The following is a 13,959-nucleotide window of genomic DNA, read 5'->3' as shown; positions in this document are numbered from 1 at the left end:
CAGAGACTAGTGCGGCTGAAAGAATTACCTGAGTGAATTGTGAATTAGACTTGAATGCTTTCTGTGTGAGTGACATTAGTAATCTGTGATACTTCTCGTGTGTTAAGGATAATTTGCTTTATTTCTCTGTGCTCGTTAATTGTTTTATTTTGCTGTGTGCTATTATTAAGTGTAATAAATTATCAATTTCCTCCTGTTCATCAGGCGCAATTATTGAAGAGATGTCCATATCTCGTAAACCTGGATCTGCACGAGAAAGATGCTCAAGGTTGCTCAAGTGTAAAATGGATAAAACAAACATTGATGTAAATGAAAAACTTCAATTAAAAGTATGCCGCTGTCAGTTTAAAAGGTATTTCTCCCTCCTTCTTAGCATGCCTTCGTGGTGTAATGGTCAGCAAGCTCGACGCATATTCGAGAGGTTCGTTGTTCGATTCCCGGCGAGGGCATTGTTCATTTTTCAAGTCTCCTTATTTCAAAAAATCTTAAAGTCTCTACAGTGCCGGCCAAACTAAAAAAGGTGGTGGGTGATGATTCTTCTCCGATTGGGTTCCCTAATCCCCAGTCTTCCTTTGAAAGGGGGAGTATGTAAGGTATTTCTCCTTCCTTCGTAGTGTAGTGGTCAGCACACTCGGCGCGTATTCGAGAAGTCCAGGTTCGAGTCACGGTGAGGGCACTGTTCATTTTTCATGTTTTTCGCATAAAAAAAAAACCTGTTCAATTAACAGTTTGAGAAAACTTTTGTTGAAATGGATTTTATTTTAGTTTTCAAAACCGCAAAATTCAGAATCTTTATAGACTCTATCTCTTGTTCAATGTAATTTTTGTTTCGCAAAGTAATTAGTATTTCACATGCGTGTTTCTTTTACTTTCCGGTATTTATCAGTATCGAGCACTTTTCCTTCAAACTTCTATCGCTAAAGAAGCCATCTTCTAAACTCATTTATAAATTACTAAAACTCTAGATTTTCTAATGAATCAAACAAGCGAACGCTTGAAAAAAGATAAATTGCGTGGAAATGAGAATGACAGAATTAAAAAATAGAGTATAAATCCAATTTTAAAGCTGCATGTACAACATTTTGAGTCTTGGTGACAAGATTAAACGAAATTAAATAATAAATAAATGAGTGATTGAAAGAAAGTGAAATAATAATTTTATTATTTTATTTTGCAGCAAGCAGTAAAGGTAACAAAATAAGTCGACTTATAGGGTTACACTTGATCTGGTAATGTTATTTTAGTCTAGTAACTCTAACAGAAATGAAGTAAATTATCGCTGTGTCTGAGAAAATCTAACTGATCAACTGAAGGTGTATTTTTTTTTAATTTTAGCAAACGAAAATTTGACAATATGGGTGATGGCCCAATAATTATGAAAAATGGAATAATATTGTGAACTGCCGAAGATTTTTGGAATTTTTCATTTGTTTTCAGTAAAAGTTCTAATTCTTTTGCCTATGAACATGTAATTTTTCTAATTTCGCCAAAATCAGGTTTTAATTTAATTTAATTTAATTTAAAGACTATTTAAAATTATATAAAAACAACTAAAAGGAAATTCTATTTTTAAGTGAAAATGTACATATACCCCGGCACGTGGAAGGGAAAGAAAATGAAATTAAAATAAGCGCTTGTGACTGTAAGAACTCTCAAGGAGTAAGCTTTGTAATTTTTTCTTAACATCGTTTCATTTTCCTGATGTCAAAACTGAAGTTCTTTTTCTATAAAAGAGAAAGGGTGGTACGCCTTGTCAGTTCGACATGATTTATTTTCTATTTGCCCTACCTGCTTTAACCTGCTCAGCGAAAATTTTCCTCACCGTTGTAAATATCGGTCATTAGCGAAACAAAAATTTTCTTTCATGTTAAATGTGAAGATCAAATGTCGACTAGAAAGAAGATTTATTTTCCGGTGTTCGAAATTTGTACATATATATTTAGACAGATACGATACATGCATATTTCGAAGAAATGTATTGTTTAATTGGAAGTGAAATATGCCAACCTAAAATATACAATTAAGCAAAAACAATTCATCCAAGATAAACGATCTCTAAGGCTTTATCGTATATAGCCACTCTAGCAACCGACCACTTCATACGAGCCTTCCCCAGCAAAAAAAAAAAAAAAAAACTTGAAAGGGCGTTTTTTTAACTTTTTGTGTGTTACCTTTATTTATGTTATCATGTTCTTCGCACTTGAACCATAAAATTAAGTTCAATAGCAATATCGCAAAATAATTTAAAAATGAACATATCTTTAGAATTTCCGATACACAGTTTGGCACGCTGAAGATAAAAAGGTTCTCCCCCCGCAGAGATTTTCCGTTGCTCGCTTTTAAATCGTTGAGTTTGTTAATCAACGATTCGTTAAAGTTTTACAAAATATGAAACAGATGATAAAACAAATTCCAAATTCCAGATTTGGGCTTTCAGATGCCCATATTCGAGTGGAAACGTAGATTATTCAAAATTGGATGGCTCTAGCTACCGTTGTTTTATCACAATGCGAGAAACATACATACGTTTATGCAGATTCTTCATTATTTAATTTCTTTAAATATAATATAGGACGATATTTGGTGGCAACAATTTGAAAAGTGAATCGGACATTTGTAGTCAACCAACGCAAAATGCCTAAACGAAAATAATAGTCCTTCGGGGCAAATTGCCCCTTTGACTAACAAACTTCACATTAATTTAGATATTAAGTAAATTTCTATAAATTTCCAGAAATATATGATATAGGTCCCGTTCTTCAGAAGCAAAAATGTTTTCAAAGTTGGGAAAAGAATGCACAATTTTTCAAGCATAGCTTCTGTGTATTTATCCTCTCATCAGGTAGATCAAAGACAATGGGACACCATCCTCTAGGTACCTTATGTGTTCTGATTCTCTTTCTTCTCTTCATCTTTTGAACAGAATTACCAGCAACGACAAATTAGTAATAAAAACTCTATCAGCTGTTAGTTCGCTTAGAAAGGAAATGGTGTCCGTTTTGCTTACGTGCGTGGTCATCATGGATTCTGTGGAAATGAAAGAGCTGGTTTCTTTGCTAAAGATACTTTAAATTTAACCCTCTAGATCAGGGGTCTCCAAACTTTCCAGCCTTAGGGCCATACTGATTACTCCAGTAAGTTCCGAGGGCCAAAACCATATTATCATTGTTGCCGGTGGTAAAAAGTGAAATAGTCCACTGATGAATAAAAAAGTCCGAAAAAGTACGCAACGTTTAAAAAAGGCTGCAAATCGGACTAAAGTCCGCAAAACGGCAGCACTGCATATTATTAATTTTCCTGTCATTATCTGTAATTTCTAGATTAGTCGTAGAGTACGAGCCATGAGGAGTAACGTGACACGACATCTGGTGGACACAAGCGGAAATAGGTAGTACCTTCCATCACTAACAGATGGCGCTAATAGCACGTACAGAAGTCAGTTCCTATGACACTGTTGTGGAATAAAATAGTGCATACCTCCTTAAAACGTGTTTAAGTTTAAGACATCTTTGTAACAGTATTTTGATTTGAATTGTTGCTTTTGTGTGTGATTTAGTAGTATGGAAAAGAAGCGAAAAATTGATAGTGAATGCAGAAAATTCAAAGATCAGTGGAACATTCAGTATTTCGTAATTGAGTCCAGTAACAAGGCGCTATGTTTGATTTGCAATGAAAGCATAGCCGTTCTCAAAGAACATCATTATGAAACAAAACATTTTCGAATGTTACATTTTCGAATGTTTCATAATGAATGTGAAACAAAACATTTTCGAAATTACTCAAAATATACAGGGAGTTTGCGGACAGAAAAATTCGAAGCTATGAAACGCGGATTGAAATCGCAGCAATCTTCATTTACAAAACTCAAAACTGAACAAGAGGCTGCAACTTGTGCCAGCTTTCGTGTGGCTCTTGAAATTGCAAAACGTGGAAAACCATTCACCGATGGAGAAATGATCAAAGAATGCATAATTGCAGTAGCCGAAGAAATATGCCCTGAAAAGGTAAATTTATTAAAAACTGTCAGTATGTCAGCAAACACTGTGGCTCGAAGGGTAGAAAACATTGCTGAAAATATATCCTCTCAACTGTTCGACAAAAATGGACATGTTGAGTGGTTTCCTTTGGCCTTGGATGAGTCAACGGATGTGTCAGATACTGCTCAGGTGTTGATTTATATTCGAGGAGTAGATAAAAGCTATGAAGTGCATGAAGAACTTCTTGATATGTATAGTATTCATGGCACAACTACTGGTACAGATATTTTTAAAGGAGTTGAAATGGCCATTAATCAAAAGAACCTTCGATGGAAAAACTTGAAATGTATTACAACTGATGGAGGCAAAAACATGAGTGGGAAAGATAAAGGAGTGGTCGCTCTTGTGTCAAAGGCTGTAGAAAATGATGGTGGTTCAAAACCATTAGTCTTACATTGTATCATTCATCAACAGTCCTTGTGCGGAAAATGTTTGGATATGTCTGAAGTTCTGAAACCAGTCATATCAACTGTTAATTTAATAGATCTTTTGGGCTGAATCACCGACAATTCCGACAATTTATTGAAGAGATTGGAGAAAATTACTTACCTTATCATACTGCCGTACGTTGGCTTAGTTGTGGGAAAGTTCTTCAGCGCTTTTTTTAATTTCGAGCAGTGATCGAAATTTTTTTGAATGAAAAGCATCGCCCTCTTACTGAATTACAAAACAACGCATGGCTGTGGAAGTTAGCATTCTATGTTGATTTGACAAAACATGTGAACGAACTGAATTTGAGATTGCAAGGAGAAAACCAGCATCTTCCTGATTTATACACTAATATCAAATCATTCCAGAAGAAATTGATACTGTTTCAATCACAACTACGAAGTAAATGTTTTTCACATTTTAAAACATGTGAAATATTCAGCTACACCACTGAGACTGAGTTTCCTATTGATTTTGCAATCGAAACTTTGAGTGCTTTGAAAATAAATTTTGATACTCGTATCTCGGACTTTGATGCCATTGCGAATCAAATTAAGATTTTTCAGAATCCTTTTGATACTGACATTGAAACCCTAGCCCCGGAACTTCAAATGGAAATGATTGATCTACAGTGCATTGATATAATTAAGAACAAATATCAAAACTCATCTTTGTTGGAATTTTATAAGAGTCTTCCACTGACACAATTTGATAATTTGCATAAATTTGCTCGTGGGCTGTTTTCTGTTTTTGGTACTACTTATTTGTGTGAGAAGACCTTCTCCAAAATGAAGTACACAAAAAATGTTTACAGATCTAAATTAACTGATGAGCATCTTAAATCTATTTTAATAATTGGTACAAGTAAAATTAGTCCACAGCTACAAACTATTGTCAGTGGAAAATCTCAGTTACATAAATCTCATTAGCATTTCATATGTCATTATGCTTGTTATAAGTTATGTTTTTATTTAAAATGTATAAAATGTTAGTTGGATTCATTTCAATAATTTGTTAGTTATTATGTACTGAAGTTAAATTTTCTGCATATTATACATGTCTTTACTCATTACAATTCTGTGTTTCTTTATCCAACTTATCACAAAAACAATAACAATAAGCCTACAACAATGTTATGAGTAGTTAGCCCATGACCATATCAATGTAGATGTCATATTAATAATTATTCAACATAAAATTAGAATACTTCAGTAAACTAAATTTAATTTGCTATAAAAAATATGTTCTCTAAAAGGAGTTTTCAAGTATGCTAGCTCTCCGCGGGCCGGACAAAATCTGTTCGCGGGCCGGATGTGGCCCACGGGCCGTAGTTTGGAGACCCCTGCTCTAGATCAATAGTTAATGTAAGTCATTTTATTATAAGAAGCTGTTATCTAAGCGGAATGAAGGATATATTTCATCTTGTAATGCTGAAGGCACCAAAAGGTTCTTTTCCTTCTGTTTACCTTAGACTGCATTCCCAGTCTTTCCTCTTTATTAATTTTAAAGTACCTCAGTTTTTATCCGGTTGATACTTTCTTGCCCTACCTTGGATGGCCCTAGATCATACTTGCAGAAAGAGTTGAGAAAGCTTGGTGTGACTGGGCTATTGAATTTATCTCTTTAAGGAAAGTCTAAAACTGCTCTTCTCTGTTTTCATTAATCTATCGTAAGCCCCGTGTTGTACATTTGTGGTGTACGAGGAGAGTGCATGTATTCAAAAGAAAAATAAAGAAAAATTGGAGGAGAAACAGCCACGTTTGTTGTGAAGAAAAAAACTAATTTCCTGAAGGGAAAAAAGTAATAATTTCATTTTAACGAACTGAGTAGTACAAAGAAAAATAACATGTATGTGAAATAACTATAACTGTTTACAAGACACCAGAAATACCAAATAGATATCCTACAGTTAAATTTCTGCAATTAAACAGCACATTTACTAAATTTCTATCGTCAGTTACATTCCATCAAAAGTGCAAATAAATATTTTTATACTGAAAAGTGACATAGAATCGTATTACTTAAAGGCCTTCGGAAAAGTATTAAACCCTTTAATTAATTATTCGCATTTTAAGGAAAATAAACTTTAAGTATTAAAATTCTTAATAGTGCAAATATTTTATGAACAATGCGTATTTTAGAAATGATATATCTTATTACTTTTAATTAAATTTCTTTATTTTAAGCCTTCTCTTACTTTTAAATAAAAAAAGAAAAACTGCTAAAACACTTGAAAATTAATCATTTCTGCGATCTAATTAATTTCTAAGATCATCTGGTCTGTGGTCGCGTCCAGACCGACAGAAAGACTCATGAAACTAATTAATCCTTGAGTGTTTTCTCGGTGTTATTTTTGTCTTCAGCAACTTTTAATTTATTAAGTTTTGTTTGTCTCTTTTTTCCCTTTTTATTATTATTGTTATTATTCATTTCTATTCTGTATGTATATATCATATTTATTGCATACCCGTAGAACAAGTTATCTGTGTAGTCTTACCTTATTTAAACCTAAATGCTTAAACAGCTCACTACTTCAGCTTCGTTTCATCATTGTGTTGCAATATCTGTATTTCCCAACGTTATCTCCCTATATGCCCTCTTGTAGTTCAACAGTTAGCACTGTGTTGGACATGCGAAAGTCTCGTGTTTGACTCTATAAGAGAATATTAGGTGTACGAAGCACTTAAATCTGTATCCTGGGGTCTCCATGAAATTTGAGACTGTGGTGGGAAAACTCGTACTGTTATCTTAAGATGCTCAAAACATTCAGAGAACGACAAGCGTCATCTCCTTTCCCTCTTTTTCATGAAAAATTCATGGACCCGATGATGAGTATGTCCAAATCAGGAGTTCATATCAATTATTACATAATGTATCGATTAAGTTATATATATTAAGTTATATATATATATATCGATTAAGTTAAAATTAAAACCAAACAGGCAAAAGAAAAACAAGTAGAAGATAAAAAATATACAATTAATTGATCAAGTTAATGGTACCGTAAATTATAAATGGAGTTAGCTAATTTTTTAATTAAAATCTTAAAGCTGAAAATGGAGTTATAATATTTACGATATCATATAATTAAAATATATTGTTACGGATTTTGTATTTAGTTGGCTATTTCTAATAGACTTGTACGTGGCGAGTTTTAAGAGAAAGCTACGCCGAAAAAGTAAAAATACAGGAGCATTTAATAAATAGATTGTAACGTTGCGCGCCTCCAACTTGCACGCAACCAAGAGGTGACTGTGAAAACTGGATAAAATACAGAGTCTTGTGAAGGGTTTAAGTCCCTTTTTATTCAACGTAATAAATTACAATTGCGTGCTCTTGACGCTCACAGACTGCGCCAACTCGGCGGTCAAATAAAAATAATAACCTGAAAAGAAACTAAAGACAAGACTCTAACTACGAGGCTCTCTAAAATAACTAACTCACCGCGTTTTACAATACCGCTGCTAATTCAGCAGACTTGCAGCTCACTTGAACGATTAACACTACTTCCCGCCAAGCACATAGGCCGAAACGCGGGGTTCTTCAATTTCTCGCTAACTACCTCCGCGCTCGTGAAGTAAGAATATCACACGCCGAACTCGTTTCCTTCCTATTTAAATCATAATACTTCCGCTGATAATTTGAATCCTTGCGCGTTCTACTAAAATTTACATATTCTGGCATTGGCAGTTCCAGGGGAAAGTAAGGCTTGACAGGAAAGATAGTTTAAACTTAAAATAAATGTTAGTTAAAATAAATATAAACCCTACATTTGCCGCTGCCAGAATTTGGAAAACTTGGAAGCAGGTCCTACAAACGACCTGTTGTAAGTTTCTCTAATTCTGAACTAACTGGCGAGAACCTCGTTTACACAAAAAAAATCTTATGTAACAATTTGTATACTAAATTTCTGTTGCTCGTTTTAACTCTCTCTTCTTACAGCAACTTTTCCTGGACTTCATCAATCAATCTTGGTCTTTCCTTCCAGCATCTGGAAGGAATAAGTATCAGTATCTTTCTACATACATTATAATTTACACTTTCTTGACACAATAAATTTTTGTTTTTAACGATTCGTTTTTCTTAGTTATTGCTTACTTCACATTCATTCATTTTTTCAAGCATTAATTTAACTTTACCCTGCTTCTCCACCGTGTGTGGTGTCAAACGGGAATATTCGTGTTTTAGTCTTACAACACTTCCCCTAACCACCATGATTTGTTAGAATTCAACGACCAAATAGACACACCTTATTCGACATTCTACAACTCAATGAGCTACTTTAATATTCTTAAAAATTCAAATGTAGGTGGAGAACCCTACAAAACACATTCATTCTAACTTCCCCCTCATTCATCTTTAAACTTGCAGGCTTTCGCTCTAAAGCATGACTTTATCTACAATTTAATACTTAAATTTTGACTTCATTGCTTTTAAGCATTCACTTTTAGCATCTACAATTTTATGCTTCTAGACTAAATTCTACTTTTACATAACATTCAAGTATTTACGTACATTTACAAAATTTTAATACATATGATTTTTACAATTTACCATAAAATGAATAAGAGAAAATAAATTTTTACTTTACTCAATCTTCGCCAAGCTGGCGGCACTGAAACTAAAATTCTTATTAATACAAGAATACGAAGTTATTTTTATCTTCGGCCAAATTTTGGCTTTAACATAACAGAATTAGTCTTTCGACCAACAGAAAATGCTTGTTTTTAGCTTTTACACTTAAAGAAAATAATACTTTTGCCTTAGCTAAATAAAGTAAAACAAAACTAAGTCTCAACCGAGACATATTGACTTTCGTCAAAACATAGAACTTCGTACTTATGCATAACATTTCGGAACAAAAGAGAAAAAAAAAATTATAGAAGGTTTTAACTTATCTTTGAGTTTTCGATGCTTGAAACTCCGTCATTCGTTTTTGGCAATATTGTTCCCAAGTTAGAGGTTTCATGGATGTTAATCTTCTCCTTACTGCCCTCCGAGTGTCGTCCACATTACTTTTTCTTTTGCGTCCTCTACATGCTGGCCTCTTGGCGGAGTAATCGTCTGGTGGTTGGCATTTCCGTTTTTCCCTGGGACGGCTGGTCTTGACGTCCTCCGATCTGGAGTCCTTCTTGAATTTCTTCTGTTCGTCGTATTTTTGTGCCTCCTGTTGCCGTTTCAGTTTCCGGAACGGCGGCCTTGCTGGCACCTGACTCTGTGGCCGTGTGCGCGTTCTCCTTGATGTATAATTTCTCGTGCAATCCTTTGTAGGTGGTGTTTTTCTCTTTACCAGGGTTTCTTTACCCGGTGCATCTGTATTTTTGTTTTTCTTAAACGCCGGAGTTTGAAAGTTATTTTTTCTTTTTGATACCGACGTCCGGGTTGTAGAAGGGCTAGGTCTCTCTTCAGTTCTCTGTTTCTTGGGTGGTGGAATAGTTGTTGTTGTCTCTGGACCTTCTATTTCGTTTAGACTTGAGTCCTGCAAGAAACTTTTAAGGATTTCAAAATCATTTGGATTATAGTATTTTTTCACCTGGTCGGGACTTGCTTTACAGATTTCCCCTCTCTCGTTCTTAAGATATAATACTACTCCTTTGATTTCCTGAATTACATAGGGGCCTTCAAACTTTGGAGCTAGCTTTGCCGTAAAATTGTCTGGGGCACTTGATAAAGAAAATTTCCGCTTCAATACTTTATCCCCAACTTTAAAATCTGCTTCACGGCGTTTTCTATCATAATATATTTTCTGCCTATTTCTTGCCGTATCCGAGGTTTTAAGCGCCTGATCAATCAGCTTTTGCACATCTTTTTGTTTAAACTCCTGCTCTCTTTGTTGCACAAAGAATAATTTATCTAAAGGCGTAATTAACTTTCGGCCTAAAAATAATTCTGCTGGAGTTTTTCCCGTAGTATCATGATTTGCCGTTCTTAAAGCATAAGCTAATTCATTTATGTAGCCATCCCAGCGCTTGTGATGTGTGCTCACGTAACTGCGAATTATTTTTACTATATTTTTATTAACTCTTTCTGCTATGTTAGCTTGTGGTCTATACGGAACCATTTTGATATGGCGTATGCCAAGTCCATTGCATATGTTTTCAAATATTTGACTAATGAATTGTTTTCCGTTATCGCTAATGACTTTTATCAGTGCACCGTATTTTAAAATGTATCTGTGTAAGAATGCATCTGCGACTGTTTTGGCTGACGCGCGTTTAAGTGGAACAATTTCTGTCCATTTTGAAAAATGATCTACCATTACTAAAAGAAAACGATTTTTATTTAACTCGCTCTGGGGGAAGGGACCAAGGAGATCTATGCCTAAAATTTCATTCGGAAATGTAGCGCGAATGCTAGTTAAGTACCCGGCCGGGCTGTAATTAATATCATTTATTAACTGACATTGATTGCAGGACCTGACATACGCCGTTACTATTTTGTATAATTGCGGGAAATATACCGCCTCGCGTACCCTTTTTAAAGTCTTTCTGACCCCTAAATGGCCCGCTGTTTTTGCTTCGTGTAACTCCTTCAAAATGCTTAATCGAAGCGAGACTGGGATGACTGGTTTATACTCAAGATTTTCGTTTGTTGTTTTCGTATAGAATAATAAATTATCTATTATTTCATAGTTTTTTGCTCTATTTCTTATCGCATCGATATCTGTGTGCTCAAAGCTTTCGGGGTCTTTCAAATAAGCATAGATATTTCCAAATTCAGGATCAGCTTTCGGTTCAGTAATGACCGTATATCTAGAATCTAAAATTTTTGAAGTCAACACAGCGCATTTAAGTTCATTTCCTTCATCGTCCAGTTTTATACGAGAAAGTGCGTCAGCTACATTGTGTTCCTTAACCGGTTTATATTTTATTGTGATATTATATTCTTGGAGTTTTAAAGCCCATCTTATTAACCTGGGCGTTAGGTTTTTCCCCGAGTAAAGTCTACCAACAGCCACATGATCCGAAAAGACTGTTACTGGCGATTTGCCGAAATAAACTCGAAATTTGTGTACAGCCATTAATACGGCTAATGTTTCTCTTTCTGTAGCTGTATAATTCCTTTGTGTCTGATTCAATGTTTTACTAAAAAATGCCAGAGGATGGTTATTTTGCATAAGAACCGCACCCATCGCATAGTCTGACGCATCTGCTGCAATTTCCAGGTTTTCGTCCCCCTCCGGGAATTTTAAAACAGGGGCATTAATGAGCGCTTCTTTTAATCTTTCAAATGCTGTTTTAGCTTCCGCTGTCCACGTAAATTAACCCCTTTTTCGTTTGATTACTAAGAGTGGTTCAACAATATTAGCGAAATCTTTTATGAAAGATCGATAGTAAGAACATAACCCAAGGAAGGAAGAAAGTTTCTTGGCGGTGTTGGGCGGTGGGAAATTCTTAATAGCTTTTATTTTTGAATCTTGCGTTTCTATACCCTTTTGCGAAATTTTATAACCGAGATATTTAAGTTCTTTGGTTGCGAACTTGCATTTTGAGGCGTTAATTGTAAGACCGGCCTCTTATAATAATTTAAAAACTTGTTCTAGATCATTAATGTGTTGTTCCAACGTACTACTCGTTATAATTATATCATCTAGATAAATTAAAGTTGATTTTCCTAGGACAGGCTTTAGAACAATGTCCATAGCTCTCTGGAATGTTGATGGGGCCCCACACAACCCAAAAGGCATGCGTAAAAATGCATAAGTGCCTGATTTTGTTATAAACGCGGTTTTATGTATATCTTCGGGTCTCATAGCTATTTGATAGTAGCCAGACGTTAAGTCCAAAGTAGACATATATCTTGTCGATTTGATCTGTCTAATGATCTCGTCTATAACCGGCAAAGGATAAACTGGAAATTTTGTAATACTATTAATTTTCTGTAATCAATAGCAAACCTCCAAGCCCTTTTATCCGAAGGAGGAAACTCGTTCTTTTTCCTACATAGTACGACTGGACTCGCGTACTCACTATTTATGGGCGTTATTATTTTATTCTTTAACATCTCCTGAATATGTTCTTCGATGATTACGTCTTTTTGTTTGTCATACCGATAAGGTTTAGTCCTACAATGTTTTTCGGCATTTAATTGAATCTTGTGCGTAACTATTTGGCAGTTTCCTGGTTTTTCTGAAAACAAATGAGAAAAATTACTCACCACTTGCTGTATTGCTTTACTTTCATGGTCATTCAGATGGCTAAGGTCCAATTGCGGTGTCTCCACAGGTTCCACCACCCTCTGGTCCATCTCCAACACCACGGAACTATCTTGAAAATTTAATTTGGCCCTCGCGGCCCTTAAAAACTCCATACCTAAAATAAGAGAGTTTTGCAGGTCTTTCACCACAAAAATTAATACTTTGAGACTTTCCTCTTTTACCTGTAAGTTTAATGATAATTTCCCGATGCAGTGACATGTTTTTCCTTGCGCCGCTATAATTTCCGTATTTTTGGTTTTAAATAATCGTACCCTATAAAAATTCTTTTTGAAGAAATTTTCACTCATAAAATTTCCTTCTGCTCCTGTATCGATGAGGGCTTCTACTGGTACATCGCCAACCAGGACTTGTATAATTGGTAGCTGTGAGTTTTTTACGATGACCGTATTTAAATGTCTATTTGAGGGTTTTTTTTAAAACTTCCGGGGTCTGGACCCTCCCTTTCACAGGCCCCTCTACTCGTTTAAAGCTTTCCTTTCATTCTGTGTCTTCTGGGTACGCGGATGTTTATTTTCAAATTTTCTTTTTGGGCCTTGACCTTCGAGTTTCGATGAGTTAGCTTGATAGTTCTTTCCCCCATAAGAGCGATTTCCATTTCTGGTTTCCTCATTTGAAGATTTCCTTCGGGTACTTTGAGAATATGTTTCCCCTCTCGCTTTTCCCGCTATTCTGCGATTTTGAAACTTCACCGCCAATTCGAAGAGTTCCTGCAATGTGCTTGGGTTTCTAATTTCAAAGTAGTCTTGAACAGCGGGTAACAATCTTGGTAATATTATTTCAATAATCTCCGCATCGGGTTTCTTTCCATACAGCATATCCGTTAGCTTAATTTTTCGTAGAATAAAGTCCGACAATTCTGCTATATCCCGTTGATAGAAACTATATAGCTCGGCTTCCAGCCGTGCGCGATCTTTCACTATGGGGAAGGCCTTTACTAACGATTTTTTGAAATTTTCAAATGTATATGTCTGGCTTCCAAATTTCCCTAATAAAAATTTGCCTATATTTTTCCACCATAGCGCGGCCTGTCCTCTTAGTGCTGATGTGGCGATGGCAACTTTTTGTCTTTCAGGAACAGGGTAGAGCTGAAAGTGGTTTTCTAGACCTTCTAGAAATACCGCCACCGAATTTTTTCCGTCGAAATGGACGTTTGGCTTGATTGACGCTCTCAAAGTCTGGACCAGGTATCCAAATCCTTCTAACTGGCTTGTCATTTCTTGGTGTTGTCCAGCGGCTTCCATCCAATTTTCGGCCATTTCAGTTCGATAAGTGTTC

General features: G+C 35.3%; 1 protein-coding gene across 1 annotated transcript; it reads left to right on the top strand.

Annotated features, from left to right (window-relative positions):
- Positions 1-3,560: 3,560 nt before the first annotated feature.
- LOC146998167 (general transcription factor II-I repeat domain-containing protein 2-like) lies at positions 3,561-4,535 on the top strand. Its single transcript, XM_085812464.1, has one exon. The coding sequence runs from the start codon at positions 3,561-3,563 to the stop codon at positions 4,533-4,535; it is 975 nt and encodes a 324-aa protein (XP_085668590.1).
- The last annotated feature ends 9,424 nt before the right edge of the window (positions 4,536-13,959 follow it).

Source organism: Stegodyphus dumicola, chromosome 3 (genome assembly GCF_044657685.1).
Source record: "Stegodyphus dumicola isolate Sdum_Otavi_A_Nest chromosome 3, ASM4465768v1".
NCBI classification, from domain to species: domain Eukaryota; kingdom Metazoa; phylum Arthropoda; class Arachnida; order Araneae; family Eresidae; genus Stegodyphus; species Stegodyphus dumicola.
Note: the sequence above shows the minus strand (reverse complement) of the source record. Positions and strands in the feature narration are given on the sequence as shown.

Excerpts from the sequence above, each read along its gene's own strand:
- LOC146998167 (XM_085812464.1), top strand. The coding sequence starts at position 3,561 with ATGGAAAAGAAGCGAAAAATTGATAGTGAATGCAGAAAATTCAAAGAT.